This window comes from Grampus griseus (assembly GCF_964374135.1).
Source record: "Grampus griseus genome assembly, chromosome: 16".
Classification (NCBI taxonomy): domain Eukaryota; kingdom Metazoa; phylum Chordata; class Mammalia; order Artiodactyla; family Delphinidae; genus Grampus; species Grampus griseus.
The window spans coordinates 56,598,965-56,610,658 of NC_139010.1; the positions used below are offsets into that span (position 1 = coordinate 56,598,965).

General features: G+C 56.2%; 1 protein-coding gene across 1 annotated transcript; it reads right to left on the reverse strand.

The window, feature by feature from the left end:
* Window positions 1-5,064: 5,064 nt before the first annotated feature.
* Window positions 5,065-10,343, reverse strand: SFRP5 (secreted frizzled related protein 5; the record flags this gene model as incomplete). Its single annotated transcript, XM_082673358.1, has 3 exons — window positions 5,065-6,012; window positions 7,579-7,656; window positions 9,821-10,343. 3 exons carry the CDS (start codon window positions 10,341-10,343, stop codon window positions 5,666-5,668), a joined length of 948 nt encoding a protein of 315 aa, XP_082529484.1. The 3' UTR covers window positions 5,065-5,665.
* Window positions 10,344-11,694: the final 1,351 nt, after the last annotated feature.

Genomic DNA, 11,694 nt, shown 5'->3' on the forward strand with positions numbered 1-11,694 from the left:
GAGCAGGAGCAGCCTGCACTAGCCAGAGAGCATCCCGGTGACAGTAGAGGCGGGTGCTGCGATGGACCGGCTCCACACTTGGCCCTGTTCTACCATTGGCTGCAGCCACACTGGAGTTGCTGCAGGGGCCTTGCCCCCAAGCCTTTTTGTGCTGCTTTCCTCATCTGTAAAGTGGGTAGATAGTGATCTCTATCTTGTGTGGCTGCTGTGAGGATTAAATGAGATAGTCCACTCCAGGTGGGAAGCGAGGTGCCTGGCACATAGTAAATGCTCAATAAACACTAACTCATTTCTCTCATTCTGGCCATCTTTAGGAATATCAAAACAACTCTGCCCTGCATGGCTTAGAACAGCAATTTTTTTAAAAACTAGAGAATAATCATAGATTATTTTCAGGAAAGAATGAGGCCAGAGTATAGTTTGAAAAAGCAGAGTCAATATTTTATGTTGGGAAAATGAAAACAATGTCTAATGGTGAAATACAGACTATAGCACAAGTAGCTTTCAGGACATGGGATTCAGAGTGTGAGAAACATGGTTTTCATCATTGGGGGTCAGTGGCCTCATAGAAGGAAAGCCACCTCCTTGTCCCCTTGAGGTGCGTGTGAGGGCCTCAGAGCAGGCCAGTGATGGACATCTTCAAAGTGCAGGTGCCACTGGGAAAATGGAGCCATGGAGGGTTTTACTAGCAGTGGATTGTGCCTTCCCGCTGCCTGGGGTCCACAGCATGGAGAGGACCAAAGGTGGGATGGCCTGGAAAGCAGATTGTCCGTTGTAGAATTGGATGCCTGGTTTAAAAGATGCTTCCCAGTTTGTTCTCAGGGACCAAGTGAGGGGACAGTAGCCAGGTCTGCGACAGCCCTGGAACCTGCTGGGCAGACCTGGATGGATGGCCAGCTCCCACGGCCTGGCTTGGGTTGAGGGTTCTGGCCATCTTTTCATGGGTTGCTAGTGGTGGGGAGCAGCCTCCAGTGAGCCTTGGCAGACCTTGAACTGGCCGTGGTTTGTGGAGTCTTTGGGATTTGAGGTCGCTGGCCACCTGGCTCTCAGAGCTGAAGCCAAACGAAGTGCCATTTTCATCCCTTTGTCTCCATGGAAGCTTCGAGGCCCTGGCTCCAGCATCTGTCCTGCAGCTGGTGGCTCTAAGGTCATAATACCTACGTTTATTGAGCACTTGTACTGGGCAGTAAGCTGAGTGTGTCATCTTATTTAAACCTCGTGACTGTCCCCAAAGCTAAGTTCTGCCATTAACTCCATTTCACCAATGAGTAAGTGGAGGCCTAGGGAGGTTAAGTAACCTGCCCCAGGTCACACAGCTAGTAAGCCATGGAGCCGCAATGTGAACCGTGCCACAGGTGCTTGTGGATGCCTCAGAGAAACTGGTCACCATAGCAGTCCTGGCTGTCACCTCCCTTCTGTTCTGCCTTGTTCCCACTAGCTCCAGGAGGTTCTGAGCCATTGAGCTAACAGGAGGGCCTGCCCACCACCAGCCCTAGTGAAGTGGGCTCAGCCTCCAGGGGAACAGAGGCAGCCTCGTGGCAGGAGCTCCCCCAGCTCCCAGCACTGCCCCACCTCCTTGGCTGGGTCTGTTGCAACACCCTAGGGTAGCACATTCCATTCTCTGGCACAGCTGGGGGCTGGAGGTTCTGGATTCCCCTGGCCCCAGCAGAGCCTGCTGTCTGGGCCGGGACACTGGGTCCCAGCCACACACATTCCAGCAGCAACCACGCCCCACGTTGGATTTCCCAAGGAGGGAACTTTAGCCAGGATTACAGTCGACTAAACAGTTGTGGGATGTGAGCTTCCTTTGTGGGACCCGAGAGGCTGGATGCTGATGGGGCTGAGAGAGGAGGAGGGGCGAAGGGGTGGGCTGCCCTGGGATTCGGGAGAAAAGCCATGGTTCAAGGATGGCTCTTCTGCTGCTCTCAGGGTGCTTGGAGTGAGATCTGAGCAGGGTCCCCAGAAATCTTCCTGGGAGGCAGGGTAACAGACGCATGGCTGCTTGTACTCTGATCCTGCCCACCTGTCCTCAGCTTTGCCCCCTGCAGGCAGTAGTACAGGGGTTAAGAGCATGGGGTCAAATCCTAACCACACCACTAAGTACAGCTGTGTGTCCTTCAATGCGTTCATTAACCTTTCTGAACCTCAGTCTCCTCACCATTAAAATGGGGATAATAATAGTACCTACCTCAGGAGGCTTAAATTAAAATGCCCAAGTGCTTGAATATTTATATATTAATGGATTTGCTATATACTGAATGCTACTATAGTATTATATGTCTTCTTTTCTCTATTGCCCTACATATTACCTGGGGATGTATTTTCTGATGCAAAACCACAAATGTGAATTCTCTCCCGCTTCTGGAAGTAACAGTTCTGGCCTTTAGATAAGATGTTCCTGGCTTTTCCTTGCTTTCCTGCCAGTAGCATTTCTTAGTTGATTAACAAATCAATTAGGAATTTAATAAGCACTTATTTTGTGCAGGCACTGTGCTAGGTCAAGGCCTTTGGTTAATAAAAATACTAATTACCATTTAATGAGCATCTTCTAAATGCTGGGCATTGTTGCCAGGTATTTTTCATACATTTCCCTGCTTAACACTCAGCCGCCGTGTGAAGTAGACAGAATCACTCCGTTTTCCAGCTGGGAAATGTCCCCAATGTCACATGGTCATTAAGTCACAGCACTGGAAACCAGAACTGGCCTCTTCTCGCCTGATCCTGAGTGTCATGGGCCTACCCCAAAACCCTTCTGTTCTCTATCAGAACTCTCATTTTGCACCCAGCTGAGACACTTCCTCTGCTCCCTTGCACTTGGACTGGCCATGTGACTTAGTTTTGGCTGGTGAGCTTAGTTTTGGCTGGTGAGCGAGAAGTGGAAATCTACCAGGTAGGACTTGTTGGGAAATTACTGTTTTCCTGATCAAAAGGACCAGAGGCAGCTGACGCGCCGCTTCTGCTCTTAGCCCTTTCCCGCCTTGCTCCCTGGAATGTGGCTGAGAAGTTGGGAGGAGGAGGCACCACCCACTGGCAGAGCAGGAAGGCAGAATGAGCCTGGGACACGGACCTCGCACCTCCGGATCTCTTGAGTGGGGAAGCCCCGCTGTTTCTGGAGGGTTCTGCTCCACGCGGTCAGATGCCGTCATTCACCGGTACGCCGCGCAGATGCTCGCTGGGCACCACCAGCCGCCCGTCTCAGGCTGGCCAGGAGGGGGTGTTCTGTGGCCGAACTGAATGCAGGGAGCGCTCAGGCCTTGCAGGGCCTCCTTGGTCTTTGGTCCCAGGGAAGAGACTGCCGGGGGCTCTGACGGCAGGTGCCGGGGACAGAGCCAAGGTGCAGAGCAGGGCCTGACCCCTTTGTGGCGGTGGGTGAGGAGCGCCTTGCTGGGGCCTTGCAGGATGGGCTAAGGGAGCCCCTCCCCGCCCGCTCCCTCTCATGGGCTGCCAGCACCTGACAGAGGTCAGTATTGTGCTCCGGCCAGAAGCAGCCTGAGTCCTGTGTGTTCAGTGAAAAAAGAATCCCTGGTCCTGGTTGACCCTAGAAGGGCCTGTAAATATTTGGTCGGGGTAGGAGGCTGGGAGACAAGGGGCGGTTTCAGGGAGCCAGGTGGGCTGGGCAGGCTTTGGGCGAGGGTGGGAGGCAGCGGCTTCCTCAGAGGTGAGGAGAAACACGCAGGCCGCGGCCGCCCCTGACCTGTGTGGGGCACCTGACTGCCAGGGAGGTGACTTATGGGCAGGCTGTCAGACCACCTGTGAGCCCGCACTGGCCCCTTGTTTCTCTGTGGCAGCGCGCTCCTCTGAGAGCTGCGGAAGCAAGCTAGGGTTTTCCTCACCTCAGGAGAACGTGGCTCCATTGTTTTGGAGGATCAGCAGGCCTTGACTGGACTTGGCATCCCAGCTGTACCCCAGTTGGTGAGGAAAGCCTTCTGGGGGTGTCCCCAGCCCCCTGCTCTGGTACGTCTGCCCTGTCCCTCAGCATCTGCTGGCAGTCACCTCAGGACTCTTTCCGGGCACCACCCCTCCCAAGTTCTGGACGCGTTACTGACAGCAGCCTGTCACCTCCGTTTCAAGGCTTCTCCCCTCACTGTCCCATCCAGCTCAAGGTAGCAGCCTCCATCTGCACTGAGCTCGCTGAAGAAGCCCCCTGAGGCATTATAGCTGGTCCGCTCCCCGCGTGCAGGACCAGGACCCTTCCAGCCTGAGGTAGCCTCAGCCCCTCGCCCTCCTGCCTTAGCTGTCGGCTTATCCGGATGGAGGTTCTCAGCCCTGACTGCACACCGCCCCAGTGGGCATCTAGAAATGCTGATTTTGGACCACCCTCCAGAGGTTCAGATTTAATTGATTTAGAGCAGAGCCCAGCAATTTGTAAAAGCTCTCTAGATGATACGAAGGTTTATGTATTAAAATGCAGGTGTGGGGTGGGGCCTGAGCTTCTGTGGTTCTCACCAGCTCTGAGGTGATACTGATGCTGTGGTCCAGGGACCAGCTTGGAGTAGCACCTGTCCACACCATCATCTCCTACACGTCCAGTGCCCAGGGGTGTTTGAGCTCTAGGGGTAGGAGTGACACCTTTAGGCCTCTGGGTCTTCAGAGGCCCAGCCTTTTGGGGGCTCCTCAGAGCAGGCACTGCCCGTGTCAGGGAGATGCTGCAGGACTGTGGGAGCCTTCTGATGGTGGGAGAAGGCTGGGGAACTTGGCATCTCTGTCCTTCCTCTGAGACAAAAGGACAGTCATCTCCATCGCTCAGTTAGTCTCGTTGTGAGGATGAGAAGGGTGACCCTCTCTATGTGTTCTCGGGGGATCCTGCGAAAACATGGGAATTGCTCTTTTTAGGCATTCCAAGTATGTCTGTGTGGACAGGCTGTGGGTTACAAAAAGGCCTCTTTCGCGAAGTCGTTTCTGAACACCCCACCGAGGAACCAGCTGATAAAGAAATCACCTGGTTAAAACCAGTTTGTTTTCTTTGATTTAATTAAAAACTTTAAAAAAAAATAGAAAACCAAACCCTACCTGCATCAGTCTAGTATCTATGGCCTCACAGCAGTAGCAGTAATTTACTGGTCATCAGGATAAAAGGGACATGCGGAGGCTGAGGAGTGCGCGTCTGGGAGCGGGGCTGGGCTGGGCTTCTCTCCGGTCCAGCGGGAAGGGAAACGGGCAGAGACGGGGAAGGAGGGGAGGCGTGCCTGGAGGGCACTGTGACCCTTTCCTTTTGGGGGGGCTACAATGAGGACACGTGAAGGGGCCCTGGGGGCCAAGAACTGTCCCTCAAGTAGCTCAGCCTAATACCAGGACTTCCCTCTCCCAGGCGAGGCCCCACCGCCAACAGAGGGGAGCTGACACCACCGGCTATCCTGGAAACCACCTCCTCAGGCTGCTTAGAGCTCTCTTTTCTCTCTGCCTGCTTTCTCCCAACTGAGAAACCTCTGCTCCTATAGGAGGAAACCTTCAAGGACCCCAGAACCCCTCGGTCAAGGACAGCCTGGCTCCATGTCCATCCCTTAGTGCCTGTGCTGGTAGCAGCTCTGCACGAACCACCCTCCGGCAGGGGCTGGGTCAGCCTGGGAGTAGGGGGAGGCCAGGTGGGCAGGAGGAGAGAGTGCGCCCCAGGGGTGGAGACAGAGACAAGGCACAGCTGGCTGGGTGGGGCAGGGAGGAGTGCCCTTCAGTGGGGCTCTGCGGCCCCATAGAAGAACGGGTAGTAGAGGGAGCAGGGGTAGGAGAACATGAACTTGACCGCGAACTTCATCTCCTTGTTCTTCTTGTCCCAGTGGTAGACAGCCGTGAGCAGCAGCTGTCCGTCCACTTTGCGGCCCATGACCAGGAAGCTGCCGGCCAGGCTCTCCAGCTGTGGGCAGGGGCAGCCAGCGCCGTTCTTCATGTGCAGCACCAGCCTCTTGGTGTCCTTGCGCTTCAGGGGGCCCGGCTTGAGCAGTTTCTTCTTTTTCTGGGCTCCAATCAGCTTCCGGTCCGCGTTCTCTATCTTGATCTCTCTGATGCGCATTTTGACCACTGTGTGTCGGGGTGGACAGAGGGATGGCCTGAGAACCGTCACGTTTGCTCAGGACGCTGGTGGCCCCATGCTTGGTGCTCTGCCTGAAGCTCCAGGCCTGGGGCTTGGGGAGATGGAGCTTCTGCGTGTACACGCTGACATTTATGAAGCTCCCATCATGTGCTGGACTCGCACGGGCATTATCATGTTTCATCCTTGAGGCGTGGTGGGGAAATGAGGTTTGGAGAGGTGGTGATGTGCCTGAATTCTAGAGCCTGGGTTGAACTGAGGTCTGGCCTGTGCCTCTCCATGACACCAGGTGCAGGGTGGAGAGCTCTCCGTGGGGAGTGGAGCTGGGTGTGGGCTCCTTGGGGAAGGGAAATATTGGGGGTGGAGCTGACCAGTTGGAGGGAGGGTTTGGTGGAGGGGGCGTCCTTGTGATGGAGGAAAGCTGGATTTCATGATCTCTGGGATGCTTCCAAATGGATTTCTGGCTGCGTGTGTGTGTGTGTGTGTGTGTGTGTGTGTGTGTTGCAGGGGGTGGTGTTTGGAGCAGTGGTGGCTCTAAATGCTAGACAGCCAGCTCTGGCGGGGGGTGGGGGGGCCCTTCTCTGTTGCATGTGCTGATTTCCATGGGTAAGTGCTCCCACCGTGACCCACTGAGTCACGGAGCGCAGGGTTGGGAAGCACCGCGTACAACCAGCTCTTGCTGGGCGAACCCACTGCTGTAATTTGTGTGCGACTGTGTAGTGTGGGTGGGAGTGTGGAGTGTGGTGCTGTGTGTTTTTGTGTGTGAGAGAATGTCTGCGGTGTGTGTAGGAGTGTGGGTGTGTGGGGTAGTGGAGGAGGTGGTTGAAGGCCAGAGAGCCTAATGGAGTTAGCGGCGGTGACTTAGGCCAGGGTCCTCCTTCTGCGGGCCTCTGGGTCCCCATCTCTGGGAGCAGCCAGGGAGAAGCCAGAGAATAACTTTGGGCACCCAGGAAAGGACAGTGTTATAAAATCTCTTTCCTTCTCCCCCACCCCTTCTTTCTCTCTCGGGCACGCACACACCTTGCAGTAGTAGTGTCCTCTTTCCAAACAGACTAACGACATCAAAGACCTGTTGCAGGAAGGATTTCATTGCTTTCTCTTTTTCATAGACAGAGGAGGCTAAGACACAAAAGGGGAGCTGACCTGGCCAAGACGACATGCTGGGCTGCGTGGTCCGCACAGGAGCCAAGTCCTGACTGCCCCAGGAATGGGGAGGCTCCAGGATGAAGCTATGGGACGGGTGACCACAGCTCCCCTGGCCAGAGGTGCATCAGGTACTAGGCAGAGGTGCCCAGGGACGAGGGGGCTGCACTTCCATCCTGGAGCCCATCTCTCCCCTCTGCTACCTCCATCCATCTCTGGGCCAAGCTTCCTTCCCCTAAAGAGAATCCAGCCCTGGAGGCCCCTCTGTAGAGAGTGTCAAGGGAGGGCTGCCGGAGCCCTGGCCAGGGATGGACCATGGCCTTGAGGGGCTTTTGAAGTCCCTGGGATGACGTGCAAAAAAGAGGTACATTTCTCTGGGGAGAGGGCAGTGGCCACGTGGGCTCTACACTCACCGAAGTCGCTGGAACACATCTGCTCCATGAGGCCATCAGCGCTGTGCTCCATCTCACACTGGGCGCAGATCTTGGTCACTGAAGAGAGAAGCAGGGGTGGGGAGAGGGGATCAAAGTCCATAGAGCCACTTAGGGTTCAGGCTCCCCCACTGACCAGCCACCTCCCCCTGCCAAGCCTCCACTTCCTCATCAGGAAACAGGATGATAATGATAATGCTCACTGAGTGGCTGTGAAGTTCAGAAGGTCGTGAAGGGACAGAACTGACCAGGTGGGCATGATTGCCCCATGACCCTGGCAGCTGTGACCATGATGTGCACTGTCTTTTTCTAAATTTTGTCTCATTTAGTCCTCAGCCTATGAAGTAGGTATCGTTATTCCTCTTTTTTCTCTTTTTTTTTTTTTTTTGCGGTACGCGGGCCTCTCACCGTTGTGGCCTCTCCCATTGCGGAGCACAGGCTCCAGACGCGCAGGCTCAGCGGCCATGGCTTACGGGCCTAGCTGCTCCGCGACATGTGGGATCTTCCCAGAGCGGGGCACGAACCCATGTCCCCTGCATCGGCAGGCAGACTCTCAACCACTGAGCCACCAGGGAAGCCCCGTTATTCCGCTTTTAAAGAAAAGGAAACCGAGGTCCAGAGTGGCTACCCAAGTCTGCAAAGCTAGTGAGAATTGAGCTTAGAACTCAGGATTTGTGACTCCTAGACTAGTGCTAGGGTGGGGATGTTTGTGGGGTCTTTCTAGGAACCCAGGCTCCAGACAGGTGGGTAAATGAGTGACGCCGGCAGGGCAGGGACTGTGGTAAACTGAGGAGCACCCAATTTAGCATTACCAGAACTTCCAATTTTTCAAGGGAAGCCAAAACTCTTTTTGTATGAAATATTCTCAGTTTTGTCTGTTGGCCACACATACCTCGGGCTGCCTCTGGTCCTACCACACAGCATCTGACCTCGCTCTGTGTCTCTGCCATCTGGTGGGTGCCCCATCATGGGGGAGAGAGAGGCTCAAAGCGGGTGAGAGTGGGAGGGCAGAGCCAGGTGGGAATCCAAGCCTGGGATTTCCCTGCTTTCCAGGATGTTAATGTTTGGGCTCCAAGAAAACCAGAATAAAGGAGCCATGCCTAGGATCCCTGCTGGGGACTATGCTGTCTCTGCTTGAGCTGCGTCTTTCTCCCCTGCTTCCTGGTCCCATTACTAACCTGAGAATAGGGGGTTTCTCTTCTCTCAACACTCTTTGGTCACAGGACCCCCACCCAGCCGCAACTCTCAGATCCTGTGTGGGTGTGTAGGACTGGGGACTGCATGGGTGAGGTTAGCTTTGAGGGGTGGGTGGGGTGTGGTGGAGTCCAGTTGTTTCTGGGGGGCCGGGTCAAATGGAAAATGGGGGAGTGGTGCTGCCCCTTGGGAGAGTCCCAGAGCCAGGGGCTCCCTAGATTCTGGGTATTAGCCACCCAGGCAAAGATGCCCTGCTTGGTGCCACTGTTTATCCTCCTGTCTGGTGCCCAGCCTGGGCTTACTCTGCCTGGAAGGAGTCTGGCAGAGGGGGTGCACAGTGAAGGGGGGGCTGAGACCAGAGAGGAATTAGGGGTAATGGGATTGGGGGTGGGTGGGTGGGAGGTGGCACTTAGGATCTCATAAATGTTGGGAACCTGGGATTGCCTCCTATTTTACAGATGAGGAAACCAAGGCTCAAAGTTGAGCAACTTGCCCAAGGGCTCCTTGTCAGGGGCCAAGCCTGGCAATCTGCTCACTCTTCTGCACTGAGCCTTACCCAAAGGTCTCCCAACCTGGGGGACTGGGGAAAGAGTGGGAAAATTTAGGGTTCCCACGTGCAGAAAATGGGGACAGGGTGGAATTCATAGCCCAGAGTGTGCTTAGCAATCCTGAGCATTTGTGGGCTGAGAGAGGTGATAAGGCATTTATTGGAGGCCTCAGGATGGAGTGACAGCATTGGGCTCCCCCAGGGATTCCAGAAGCTTGGGAAGGTGGGAGCTGTGAGGGAAGTGGGGGAGGTTTCAGGAACGGAGTTGGAATGGGGGAGAACCAGTGGGAATGTCCACAGCCGCAGGTGGGAAGGCTGGTAGGCTTCGGACGACATGCAGGGCTGAGCAAAGACGTGTGTGTGTGGCACCTCTGGGGGCTTGAAGAGCTGTGCTAAGGGGTTGGGGGAGCGGCATCTATCCCGTCGGAGCGCGCGGGGCGCTGGGGGCTGGGGGTAGGGAGATGGCGGCGGCGGCAGCGCTACCTGGAGGCGCGGTGGCGGGCAAGTGCCCGAACTGCACAGCGATGCAGAGGTCGTTGTCCAGGGGGAACTTGTGGCAGTGCAGCATCTCGGGCCAGGGAAAGCCATAGGCCTCCATGAGCGGCGCGCAGCCGGCGCGCACGGCCTCGCACAGCGAGCGGCAAGGGTAGATGGGCCGGTCGAGGCAGACGGGCGCGAAGAGCGAGCAGAGGAAGACCTGCGTGTCCGAGTGGCAGCGCTTGGCCAGCAGCGGCAGCCAGCTGCTCGCCTGCTGCTTCACCTCGGCCAGGCTCTCGTGCTCCAGCAGGTTGGGCAGCCGCATGCGCTTGTAGCCCACGGTGTGGCAGAGAGGCAGGTCGGCGGGGATGTCGAGGCACTGGGGCGGTTTGGAGTACGAGCGCCCGTGCAGCGGCTCGGTCTGCCAGCCGTAGTAGTCGTACTCTTCGCCGCGCCCCGGCGCCCCGTGCAGCGCCCCCAGCAGCAGCGCCAGCGCGGCCGCCCGCGCGCCCCCCGCCGCCGCCCGCATGGCTGCACAGGCCCCCGATACTCCCCTGCCGCTGAGGTCGCCCAAGTGGGTGGCAGCCTTGTTCCGCGCCCGCGCGCACAGAGTGATCCTGGCGCCTCCCACCTTGAAGCTCCAGCCCCGGCCTCGCCGCGCGCCCCAGCCAATCTCCGGCCGCCCGGCCCCCTCCCCGAGGCGGGGAGGCAGGGTGGCGCCCCCCCTGCGCCTCCTGCCCCGCGGCCTGTGCGTCCCGCTCAGCGCCGGCTCCTGCGCCCCTCTCCCGCTCGCCCACTCCCCTGCCACTGACCCAGCCTCGCCTTGCGCCTCTCCCCGGGGCTCCCTCACTTCCCTAGGCTTCTTTCTTGCCCCTCGCCTTCTCCATCCTTCCTCCTTATCTCTCTCCGCCACAGCCTCTCCTGTTCCTTTTCTCACTCACTTCACTTGGTTATCTCTCCGTCTCGGCCCTTACCACTCTGCTCTGTTTTCTCTTCCCTGACACCTCGGTTTTCCCTTCTCTCGGCAGGAGGCTCCTGGCTGCCCACACCCTCCTGGTCCAGGCAGGCAAGTTCTTCACTCCCAGTCCTCACGCATTTATTGAGCTCCTGCTTGGTGCCGGGCAGCGTGCTGACTGTGTGCAAGGCTCGAGGTGCTGGGGAATCAGAGAGGGATATGATCCAGAACCCACCTCCGGGACATCACAGCTTAGTGGGGGCAAAGATAATCATGCCTACTATTTAGTGAGCGCTTATTAAGTGCTTCAGACACTGCACAGCACTTCACAACCTTATCAACCGTTTCCAATGATAGCTAACACTTATCGGGTGCTTCCTATGTGTCAAGTCTGTTCTGAGAATATTGCATAAACTACCTCATTCAATTCTTATAATAATGCTATTAGGTGGGCAGATACTATTACTATCCTCACTTTACAGATAAAGGCACTGAGACAAAAAGGTTAAGTAAAGATTGGTGCCAGGACTTGAACCCAGGAAGTCTGATTCCAGAGTCAGAGCCCAGATATGACCAGGAGGTCTGGGTTCTGAGTCTGCAGGCTTAATGACTGCGGTGGGAGGTGCTCAGAGAGGTGAAGTAACTGGCCCTTGGTCCCATTGCTAATAGATGAAGGAGCCATCATTTGAGTCCAGGTGTTGGGTTCCAAAGGCCAGGGTTTAACTACTCTGCCCTAAGATAAATTCCAGCCTAGGGTAGGAAACGCTGAGGGAGGAGACTGTGCCTCCTCTGGGAGCCTAGAGAAGGAAGGAATTGAAGAGGATATCCAGGGAGGCATCACAGAGGAGGCAGCTTTCAGGAACCCCATGTCTGGGGTCTTCTCCTTGTCTGGACCCTGCCTTCCATTGGCTTTCCTGTGGGAGGA